This window comes from Protobothrops mucrosquamatus, unplaced genomic scaffold (assembly GCF_001527695.2).
Source record: "Protobothrops mucrosquamatus isolate PMUCROS unplaced genomic scaffold, P.Mucros_1.0 scaffold175, whole genome shotgun sequence".
In the NCBI taxonomy this organism is placed as follows: domain Eukaryota; kingdom Metazoa; phylum Chordata; class Lepidosauria; order Squamata; family Viperidae; genus Protobothrops; species Protobothrops mucrosquamatus.
Window position 1 is genome coordinate 105,271 of NW_015386535.1, and position 12,520 is coordinate 117,790.

The following is a 12,520-nucleotide window of genomic DNA, read 5'->3' on the forward strand; positions in this document are numbered from 1 at the left end:
ATTGGGTGGGTGGGTGTGGCCCATTGGGTGGGCGTGACTGCGGTGGTAACAGCAGACTGGGTGGGACTAAAAAGTTCAATCAATCAATTCCAACTTTGCAAGATCTTTTTTTTCCTCGCGAGAAGTTGAAATTGATTGATTGATTGAATCTTTTTCTTTTTTGCCACATGGCGGCGGAGGCCTAAAGCGAAAAGGTTTTATAAAACCCAGCTGAAGGCCTAGGACTGGGGCGACGGTGCGCGTGCCCACAGAGAGGGCTCCGAGTGCCGCCTCTGGCACCCATGCCATAGGTTCGCCAACACTGCCATAAGCAAAGTCAGTGGGGGAAGCTGGATACAGTTAACAACCGCCTGATTCACTTCTTTGGTGTGTATTTTCACAGGCAAACAATACTGTACTGATTATATGATTTCATATAAGCTCATATGATTTGCAGTAGTAGTAGTATTCCTTGCTTCATGACCATTTAGCGAACACTCAAAGTTATACTATAATGATGCTGAAAAATTAAGTTATGATTGGTTCTCACACTTAGAACTGTTGAAGTGTCCATACAATTACGTGATCATGATTTGGGTGTTTGGCAGCTATCATGCATTTATGCTGGTTGCAGCATCCCATGGTCACATGATCATCATTTGCGACCCTCCCAACTGGCTTCCACGAAGCAAAGTCAAAGGGGAAGCCAGCAGGGTAGGTTGCAAGTCACCGTCCCATGATGCTTTGGTGACTCACAAGTACTATGGCGAAAAGGTCATAAAATTGAGTGTGGTCACATGATGCCTCGCTTAATGACTGTGCCACTTAATAGTGAATTCTCCAGTCCCCATTGTCATAAATTGAGGACTACCTGTAAATATAGCACAGATTTGTGTTGCAGTGAGGGCTGTGAATTTGAAAAATGAATGTTAACAAGGTCCAAAAGAATTGTATTTGACAGGCTTACATGCTTACAAGCACATAACTGGCAAAAACTAATGCAAGTGGATGAATTTGTGCATTTTTTCTAGAATTATGGTTGATGATTAAAAAAAACAAATGGAGAAAATTTAATATATGAAAATTTTGCTTTCAGAGTGATGAGGGTGATCTCTTCAAAGGCATGCAAGAGTGTCCATGCAGAAAAATTAAGACAGTGGCTTCAGCAGCAAGATCAAAGCTCTACCTGTTTATTATGGCCAACATCTTCACTTTTTTTTAACCATACTTTGCAGACACCATGAAGAACTGAGTGTTTGTTAAGAGAAACTGTAATGGTTTTGAGTTGAATAAGAACCAGTTTCTGCCCATTTGGTTTTAGGGAATTGGGTAGATCAGGAAAAAAATAAAGGTAATTTGAATGCAGTAAAAATGGGATTCTGGTGCTTGGTAAAATAAGGAGAGACAGGGTCAAGAATGAATGAATGTGGATAGATTGAATATAGAAAGAATTGACCATTTCTGGTCATTTCACCATTTGCTGAACATTTAATTCTCTAATTCTGCAACATCTTATTCCCACAGGACTGTCTTATGTCTAAAGATATTTACCCATGTACTAGGGCTGTATTACTATTATCCTCCTCATCTTTCCTTTTACCTTCTACTGTTGGTATCTTATGATTATATTGCTTTGTTGTTTGTATGTACACTGAGAGCTTAGGCATCGAAGACAAATTCCTTGTGCGTTCAATCACATTTGGCCAATAAAGAATATTCTACAAGGAATGTAGTGATCAGGCCAGGGAGATAGTATGAATGAATGAGAACTGAATTGCAGTCAAAATATTTGAATAACAAGTGAATGGATTAATGAGCCAGTTGGAGGTGGGACCCCAGAAAGGAAAGATGAGAAGTCTGACATTCAAAAAGCAAAATATGAAGTGCTGTATAGCTACAATGGAAGTGGGATGTTTTGCAGATATAGAAAGACATGAAATGGTGTAGCAAGTCATGTTGGTGTAAACTAGTTTTAGGTGTATCTCCTTATCTTGCATCATCAATTTATTTGGCTTAGTATTTCTTTCTCTTTTTTCTGCACTTTGCATAAGATTGCCTACTCCATAAGAGAACAGCATAGCGGAAATGTACATATACATATGTATGTATAGAAAATCTTCCAGAATTTTCCCCCTTTTCCTGCAGAGCCAGTATGTGTCAGGTGGAGATGGTTGTGATCTAGGCTAAGCCAAGTCCCTTCTGCTGGGCAGCTGATAACAGTTTTAATATTTATATTTGCTCTTAGCCATCTCCCGGGGTTCAAAGGCTCCAGTAAACTAGGAGCAAAGAAAGCAGCAGGCAGGCAGAAACAACAACAATCATGAAATAAATAAATAAGGAAGAAAAAAATAATATCTCTCCCAACGGGCAGATGCATTCCAGTTCTTGAGATTTCACATGGGGAAGCTGAGCCACCAAAGGAGCTACCAATTAGGGATGGCAAATATCAACAGGCTGATCTGTTTTCCCAGCTGGAAAGGAATTAAATAAGCCCACTCTTTTCTACATATGCTGAGGGCTTCTTTTGATGTTCAACATTATTCTGTCTTCCCAACAAAACCACTCTTTTCAAGGACCCAGAAAATCCACAGCAGCTTATCACGATGGAAGGATTTTGTTTCTACCGCAGTAATAGAACAGGATTCCACAGATACATTCCAGTCAAATGTACTGAAGAAAAATAAAGATATTTTTGTGGCTTTCTGAAAATAGGCCCATTTTTAGTCCAAAAAAGCTAGTGCAATCCTTGGTTGTATGAACAGAGGCATAGAATCAAAATCATGTGAAGTATTAGTACCACTATATAAATCCTTAGTAAGACCATACCTGGAAAACTGCATCGAGTTTTGGTCACCACATTACAAAAAAAGATGTTGAGACTTTGGAAAAAGTGCAAAGAAGAGCAACTAAGATGATTAAAGGCCTGGAGACTAAAACATATGAAGAACAGTTGCAGGATTTGGGAATGGCTAGTCTAGCGAAAAGAAGGATAAGGTGGGCTGCCACAAAGAAGAAGGGATCAGCTTATTTTCCAATGCACCAGAAGGCAAGACAAGAAGCAATGGATGGAAACTAATCAAGGAGAGAAGCAACCAGGAATTCAGGAGAAAGGATTATTTTTAAAGGCTACATAGGTCCAACTATAGGAACAAAAAAGGCAAAATGGTACAAATCTCATAAGATACTCACTCTGAATGTCATTAAGTACAAACTCTGGAATATGCTGTCCTAAAACATAAGTCACATTTTGTATCAGCTTTATACCAGAGGTTCTATGAAGTCATTCAAAGGGTGCACTAATAACATTTTACTACATAATTACTAAGAGTTCCTAGTAAATGCCTCCAAGCACAACACTACTATAATCACTCAAATCTTTGACTTCTAAGAAGTGTTTTTTTATTCAGATAATACACTCTTTAGCAAGCGGAGAACAATATTTAGATACAATCTCCAAATTTATTTCAGTACGTTCCTTCCTGATCAATGCCTTGGGTATAGGTGGATTTATGATTCCAGTTATTTTCTAGTCATCATTGTGTCTTGACAAATATTAAGTAGTCTGGATCCCACTTAATTTTTTTAGAGCTTTCTTTTTGTTTCCACTTGAGTTTATAGACAAATACTGTATATCTACTAATTGGGGTCCTGGGCAAACTTTACTACATTGATACTAATTGCTCTCAATTAGAGACTGCATAGAATTGCATAAGTGAACCACAATATATATGTTTAATGTTAACCTTGTAACCTTTTGAAGTACCGGTAGATTCATTACAGGGTATGGGACAGCCTTTTGAAGTAGCTTCATTATGGAGAATGACATTCAGAAATACTTTAGAAAGAATCACCTGGCAGACCTTGGCAGCATCACCTGGCTCATGTTTTTGATCTGGACTTTGAAGAATTGTATCAGGGAACATTCTCTTTCATTCTGGAAATGCATTATTTTCAGGCACATCTCATATCTGAATTCATAATTGCTGAGTTCTTAGTGTTCTCTGAGCTTGCTTCCCTTCCAGTATGCATTTCATTACCAGGCGAGATAATATCAGCAATGCACGGAGGAGTAGAGTTTGCTGGCTATGTATTTATATGGGATAGCTTGATTAGGGTATTGGTTCATGATTATTCTTGTTTATCAGTGCCTTTACTAACTGTGTACCACGAAGTTGGCAACCATTTCCAGCAAACATATAGATTTTTCTCCATGATGATCTGTCCCTAACCTGGTCTTTCAGATCTTCCAATGTTGCATTCATCACCGCTGTAACTGAATCCATCCACCAAGCTGCTGGACTTCCTCTTTATTTCCCTACTTTCACCTTTCCAAGCATTATTAGAGCTTTCTCCAGAGAGTTAAGTCTTCATATAATCTGTCCGCAGTTGGATAATTTGAGTCTTGTCACTTGTGCCTCAAGTGGCAACTCTGGATCCAAATTTGTTTGATGATCCATTTGTTTGTTGTTGTTTTTTTACTGTTCAAGACTCTCAGAAATCTTATGTTACTCAGAGATTAAAAGTATCAATACTCTTCCTATTCTGCTTCTTTGGAGTCCAGTCTGGTGCTAGTTCCTGTTTATTTGGGTATTGGATAACATCCCCGTGAAAAGAATCAAGTTCAGCAATTCTACCCAGAGGTACATAAATTCTTCACTATTGCATCCTCATATAAATGATTCTGATTCAAAGGAGGAGGAATTAATAATTATAGGAGGGTCTCCAGTTCCTATTTTATGACGTTTTAGAGTCCTAGAAATGGGTATAGCAATAGCATTAGAATGAGAGAAGCTACTATGTATTAAATCAGACCATCAGGCCATCTTGCTTAGCATTGTCAAGCTGACCAGCATTTCAGAAAGGAGTTTACAAACATCTCTCCCCTTTGTCAACACTGACTAAAACCAATCACTAAGGAAGGCGGTGAACTACTGGCACACAGTGCCTCCCACTCCTAACCACCACCACCCCCAATCAGTCTGAAAGATACTGGTTGACAGTACAAAATCTACTGAGAGATCAAGAATCACTAGGATGGGGAAAAAACTGAGGAGAAATTTCCTCACAGTGAGAACAATTCACCAGAAGAATGGGTTGCCTTCAGAAGTTGTGGGTGTTCCATCATTGGACATTTTAAAGAAGAGATTGGACAGCTATTTGTCCAGAATGGTATGAGGTCTCCTGCTTGTGCAAAGGGTTGGCCTAGAAGATCTCCAAGGGCCCTCCCAACTCTGTTATTCTATACTCTATTATTATAACAGAATATCACCCCCATACCAATTCCAGTAAAGGTTATCAGCAAGTACAATCAACTATGCCTTGCTACTATAACCTGGCCTGAAGCCAAACTGAAATGGGTGCAGATAATCTGTTTCCTGCAAGATCCCTTCTAGCTGTCATCCAACCACCTTTTCCACAACCTTCTGTAGAAAGGGAAGATTACACATGTTCCAGAGCTTATACAAACTTGCTTTCAAATGTCTTATCCATATTATAGTCACTCTTCACAAGAAGGCATGACATCGTAATCCTTGGCTGTGCTTTTTCTGTGGATTCTGAGGTTTTGCCCTTTGATAGACACAATGCTTAGAGCAATCTTTCCAGATGCAGAACAGATGCTATGACTTGAATTACATGTCTTCCAAAACAAGGCTATTTATTGTAAATGAGGGAATACAGTCTAATGTAATCCCACCATACAAATGATTAACTTTTCTGCACTCAAGAACAATAATTCCATTGTTTCAGAACTGCTGAGGAAAGTAAAATTATAATTGAGCCTACAATACATATGTGGGGATTTCTGAGGCAAGGCATTATTCCCATTGTTTTTTAAAGAAAAGGATGGCAAATGCATGTCTTAGTACCCTTGATTTTTGACAGCTGACCTTTCAGGTCTGGATTTAGTTGAGTCTAGTGCAGGGGTCTTCAAATTTGGCCCTTTTATGACTTGTAGACTTCAACTCCCAGAATTCCTCAGCCAAGCATGCTGGCTGAGGAATTTTGGGAGTTGAAGTCCACACGTCATAAAAGGGCCAAATTTGAAGACCCTGGTCTAGTGGGATATCATACTCCATCTCCTGTAGTTTTTTAATTACCACACATCCTACCTGAAGAACAATGGTTCTTCATAATTTCCCGTAGCAGTCTACTTTTCAAAATATTCAGTGCAATATTTCTGAGGCTTTGCTTTCCATAAGCTGCCAGATTCTTGGATCAAGAACTTAGTCATCTTTATCTGTTTCTGAGATATTATCTTTGCCTCTGGTACTATATGAATATCAATATTATTTTAGCTCTCTTCTGCTGCATTCTTTATTGTAGGATTTGGTAGGAAGGAGGAGGGAGATAGAAATGGAAAGTGGGATTCTCTAGCCAAGTCACCCATTTCTCAGCTGTCACGCTCAGCCAGTTTTTGCTATTAGTGCCCTTTCGTGCATTTAATTGGTCCCTCCTTCCAACAAGACTGACTCCATTTGGGGGAAAATTGGAAATTCAGCTCCAACAGTTTTTTCAACTTTATTGTAATGTGCTCAACTGGGTTGGGCTGTGGCAAGGAATACAATGTTTGGTTTGGAGATTGCAAAGTGTCAATATTTGTGGAGAACAAAACTGTATTTTGCTCAATTAATTCTCAAAAATGCTGATGTTGCTTTCCCTTTGCATAAATGGCCTGGTTATTTCCATTTAGTACAAGCCTTGTGCTGGTTTCTAAATACTTATTAGTCCAAAAAGTTCTTTTTAAAATTTTAAGTTTCATAATAATTATTTGGAATTAATACATCAGGAAGATTCAAGAACCTGCCACTAATCTATCTCTCCTCAAATTTCATAGAAAGGCATCCATTTCTTGCTTGAAATTAGGATGCTTTAGTCCAGGTCTTCAAACATGGCCCTTTTATGACGTGGACTTCAACTCCCAGATGATTAGGGGACTGGAGGCTAAAACATATAAGGAACGGTTGCTGGAATTGGGTATGTCTAGTTTAACGAAGAGAAGGACGAGGGGGGACATGATAGCAGTGTTCCAATATCTCAGGGGCTGCCACAAAGAAGAGGGAGTCAAGCTATTCTCCAAGGCACCTGAAGGCAGGACAAGAAGCAGCGGGTGGAAACTAATCAAGGAGAGAAGCAACCTAGAACTAAGGAGAAACTTCCTGACAGTTAGAACAATTAACCAGTGGAACAATCTGCCTCCAGAAGTGGTGAATGCTCCAACCCTGGAAGTTTTTAAGAAGAGACTGGACAGCCATTTGTCTGAAATGGTGTAGGGTTCCTGCCTGAGCAGGGGGTTGGACTCGATGACCTCCAAGGTCCCTTCCAACTTTATTATTATTATTATTATTATTATTATTATTATTATTATTATTATTATTATTATTATTATTATTATTATTATTATTATTATTATTATTATTANGTGCTTTTTCAGAAGGCAACTGGACTGTTTTTCCTTGAGGAAGAAAAAGAAGAAGACATTTCACTTCTCATCCAAGAAGCTTCATCAGTTCTGAATGACCTGATGAATTGATGAAGCTTCTTAGATGAGAAATGAAACATTTTCTTCTTCCTCCTCAAGGAAAAAAACAGTCCAGTTGCTTTTTGAAAAAGAACCTTTGAGATATTTAAGTAAGAATTGGGCAACCATCTCCCCTCACAGGAATATTGCAAGAGGGTCTGGCATTGAAGATTCTGCCATAAATTGGGAGGCAAACTAGATTATCTCTAGGAACATTCGATTTATACAGTAGTTCTGTGAAGAAATTTTTTTACATACGTGGTGGGTATGTAAATTTTTAAAAGTAGGAATGTGTTCTATTCAGGCACAATAAAGGAACTGATCCTTTAGAAAGCCCCAGATTAAATCTAATTTGGATTTCAATTCCCATTACCTCATCTGCATGTGGCATGTTGTCTGCTAATGACTGAAATTCTCATCCAATGTTTCTGAAGGCATCAGGATAGTGAAGCTGTTTACATGGAATGTCTTTCCTGAAGCCAGATAGCTCTGAAAATAAATACCTGTGTAGAGTTTGAACTCAGTGGAAATCATTTGATAAATGGCTAACATCATTGAAAGTGGAAAACAACTACAAAATGCACAAAGTCTTAGTTTGACCGCTTCAAGACCTTCCTGATGATTTCACTTTGGCAGCTGGCTTGATGGCAATCATTCCTTATAGTTTTGCATCAGTATCTGTCCAAAGGAATAAGGGAAGAAGTTAGCACAAGGGCCAGCAAAACTTTTTATTGTGTGAAAACCCAGTGTACTTTGGAAGTTTCTTTGTCAGAGTAGTGTGCTTACTAGCTAAAGCACTTCAGTTAGAGGATACCAGCAAATATAATGTAATCATTACTTTAGCTGTTCTTTTGTTTTCAGTATCTTTTTTTCTTCACTAGCTATCATGCGTGTCCAGAAGACCTGGAAAAGGACTTGAAAAATAGAAACCAGATGCACAGCTTATTATCCTAATTCAGATCCAAAAGGGCATTTCTCTTAAGTGAGACCATCTCATGTCCTGGATAGGCCATATTCTTAATGCAACTTTAGTAACTGGGGTTCTGTAGCTAGACCATTGTATAGGTCCAGGTCCCTTTAAGGCCTGTTCCTGGAATCTAATCATCTAATTATAAGTGTGGTATAAACTCAGGAACTACAGATAATTATGAGGATCCAGATCTTAGTGGGTTTTACTAGCAACTAACAAATAATGAATTCTCTTGGACCATCATAGATTCCACTATTCAGTGATTGCCAAAATAATATTCAATGAAAAGAAGTCTATCATCTTAGAATCAGTGGGCCTTCAGGGTAAATATAATAAACACTGAGATGCCAACATGTCAAGAAAAATGAATTCTTGCTTTTTTCCTTGCCTCAATTTATGCTGATGGATGGTTTCATATAAAGTTAATAAATGCTAACTTTGGGTTTCAGACGCTGATTATCTATTATTGATAATGGTTGGCATTAGGAAGAAAATTCTTAATGGTACACAATCCGCATGTGACCCTCATGGGGAAAATGCTTTGCAACCCTAGGAATCTCTCACAGCATCTCACTGTAAAGCAGTGAATGATAGAATATTTTGCTACATGACCTTAGTAGATAGACAGATTAATATTTTATATAAATAAATAGGAAGGTGGAGTGTTTCAGTCATTGCAGTCTTCGGTCTGGGCCTTGAAGGTTTCAGCATTTTGTGCCCCTAAAATAGACAAATAGCTAGTGTAGTTGATACAACAAGGGTGTCCTATGCCCCCAAAACTAGGATTAGAGATAACACTTGCTATCAACAACAACCTTTGTTGATTTTGTATCAACAGCAGTTTCCAAATAGTATTTGAAAACAGCACTTTTATTAAGGAAGAATCAGGACTAGCAGATTTCCAGACTCCTTATTTTTAGGCTGGATTTGTCAGTTGCGTTTGTTTGACCCAGAAAGTCAAAGAACCAGACCAAAATAAGTATAGCAGAGTTTATTTTCTTAACATAGAGAATTGTATTTTTATTTATTTGTTTTCTAGAGGGAAAACAAATAAAATACAATATATTGCATATTATGAAATACAACAAACTAAACAACCAATCAGCAATTAACACATAACTTCACACATGGCTTTCTTATCACATTTACTCAGAACATCCTTTCACCTCTCTCCTCATAACTGCATCCCTGATCTTCTGAAGTGACTTTTCTTTTTTAACAATTTGTATTCTGCTAACTTCTAGGATCCAGAGCAGTAATGTGAAGTTGAAGTAACCCCCATTGAAAGGAAAGAAAATGTGATGTTTATTAATTGGGGGAAGGTATATAGTTGTCAAGGCTGAGCCCATGTAGATAGCACTGTAGCAATCCAGCTAGGAAGTGATTAGAACAGGGGTCCTCAAACATGGCCACTTTAAGACTTATGGACTTCAACTCCCAGAATTCCCCAGCCAGCCATGCTGGCTGGGGAATTCTGGGAGTTGAAATCCACAAGTCTTAAAGTGGCCAAGTTTGAGGATCCCTGGATTAGGACATGAGTGGCCATGTGCAAGGCCTCCTTCCCACTCACCCTCCATAGCTACAGTGGCTCCTGGCTCCTTGAGAAGCAGTAATGAATCCAGGAGGACCCCCAAATTATTCACCAGTTCTTTCTGTGAAGTGCTACCACATCAAGAATCAAAGACGACACCTTTGAAAGGCCTGGAAACTAAAACATATGAAGAACGGTGGTAGGATTTGGGTTTGGCTAGTCTTGAGAAAGAAGGACTAGGGGGGACATGATAGCAGTATTTGAGGGGCTGCCACAAAGAGGAGGGGGTCAATTTATTTTCCAAAGCACCAGAAGGCAAGACAAGAAACAATGGATGGAAACTAATCAAGAAGCAACCTAGAACTAAGGAGAACTTTTGTAACAGTGAGAAAAATTAACCAGTGGATACCATGCCTTCAGAAGCTGTGGGTGCTTCATCACTGGAGATTTTTAAGAAGAGACTGGAAAGTTATTTGTCTGAAATGGTATAGGGTCTCCTAGAGCAGGGGGTTGGACTAAGAGACCTCCAAGGTCCCTCCCAGCATTATTCTGATTGATTGATTGATTGATTGATTGATTGATTGATTCAAAAGCTATTCCATCTTGCTAGGGCAGAGTCAGAGATGTTTCCTCCCCATTTGGAGTCTCACAATCTCCAGGCACTGGACTAGCACTGGAATGGCCCCCTTTGGTGAGCCAAGGGTAGAGATTTATAGCAGGGTACATGACTTTCCCCAGCAGTTTCACATAGATATTCAAGAGGATCAGTAAAAGGGCCAAGAGCTGAGGCACTCCACATTGCAGGGGCTTAGGGCTAGATCTCTCCCCCCTCCAACACCTACTGGAAAGGGCCATGGAGAAAGGAGAAGAATCACTGAAAATTTGTGCTTCCACTTCCATCTCGCAAAGCCCAGAAAAAAATCAGAAACTTGAGAATTTTCATTAGTCACCCATTGTGCCTGGTGAAATACATAAAAGAAGAAGATAAAATATATATTTGCAAAGTCAGGTGAGAAGATTCTGAGAATCACCCCAGTGTTCTCAGAGATTTATCCTATTCAATCTCTTCCAGGTTATTTTCCCCACCACTATTCTAGCTATTGATTGCATTCAACATTGATTGAAATAAAAATCCAAGCTAACATTCCACCATTCTGAGAAAGAATGTAATCAGCACAGTAGCTGAACTGACCAAAAAGTCCCTGTAAAACTTGCCTGATGTGTTTATTATAACAAGATTGGCAAAATAGACAATGGCAATTCCACTCTGACCAGGTGAGAAGATTTCATCTTCTGCTGCTTTTTTCTGCTCAAAAAAGAGAGCATCTACTAAATCAGGAGTGTCAAACTCACAACGTCACGTGACGTGTTGTGACTTTTTTTTCCATTGCCAGCAATGGGTTGGGCGCGGTTTTGGCATGACTCATCTGGCCCACAGGCCGGCAGTTTGACACCCCTGTACTAAATCAATAAAGGAAATTTGTTTGGGAAATGGGAGTCAATAAATATTGGTAAATATTTATTATTGTTACAATGGACTACCATAATTATTTTTCTACCAACAGAGCAGTATTTTGGTAGGAAATGATATAACTTTAGATCAGGGTCTAAATGTGTCTAACTGAGGAATTCTAGGAGTTGAAGTCCATATGTCTTAATTCAGTGGTGAGATTCAAATATGTGCGCAACCGGTTCTCTGTGTGGATGGCGCTTCCGGAAGTCCATTCTGGGTCTGGGCAACAAAAAATTAGCTACCGGTTCTGCCGAACTGGTGCAAACGGGCTGAAACCCACCACTGACTTAGTTGCCAGGATTGAGAAACGCTGCTTTACATCAACAGCAGAATAAATGCCTTTTAAACTGACTATAAAATCACCATTGAAAGATATTTCTAAGATGTGCTTCTTTATCAGGCCAGTTCCATACCTATACTGTATAATTTCAGTAATAAATATTTAGTGGTATTCTTCAGTAGTATTATCTGCACTTCTACGTTGATTCTTCACTGTGAGGTTCAGTAAGATGGATCATACTGAAATACTGGCTGCTGGCATTGATTACCAACATCAGGGAATTAGCCATAAGAAGCTGATCTGACTTGTATTCCAAGTTGGCAGTTTACCCAAATGTACACTCCACCCTCGCATACATCCATCTTGAATATTTAGTCTCTTCCCAAACTGTTATTTCCTCTTCATTTTGTTTTCTACCTATTTTTTTGCCTGTTGAATTAGACAGATTCTTTAACAATACATCCAAATTCATTGGCTTTAACATATTTACCTTTTTTTCCCCAGGGACTCAACAGTGTTTTTGAAGTTTACCTGGTGGGAAACAACTCCAACCATTTTATCATCTCTCCAACGTCAATCCAAGGAAAAGCAGACATTCGGATTAGAGTGGCAGTCCCCCTGGATTTCGAGACAATCCCTCGCTACATATTTTCTGTAAGGCTTCCCCAAACGTTGCATGAACAGTATGGGGAGGTGGCAGAAAGCCAAGGGACTGAATAAGATTAGGC

The 12,520-nt window shown here is 39.0% G+C and overlaps 1 protein-coding gene across 1 annotated transcript in view; it reads left to right on the forward strand.

Moving 5' to 3' along the window:
* CDH23 (cadherin related 23) overlaps positions 1-12,520 on the forward strand; it is a gene marked incomplete at its 5' end in the record, with an annotated part of 322,097 nt that overhangs the window by 61,248 nt on the left and 248,329 nt on the right. Inside the window, 2 exons of the mRNA XM_015813612.1 lie at positions 6,304-6,309; positions 12,297-12,446. Coding sequence (XP_015669098.1) covers positions 6,304-6,309; positions 12,297-12,446 — 156 coding nt within the window. The remainder of the gene's footprint in view (positions 1-6,303; positions 6,310-12,296; positions 12,447-12,520) is intronic.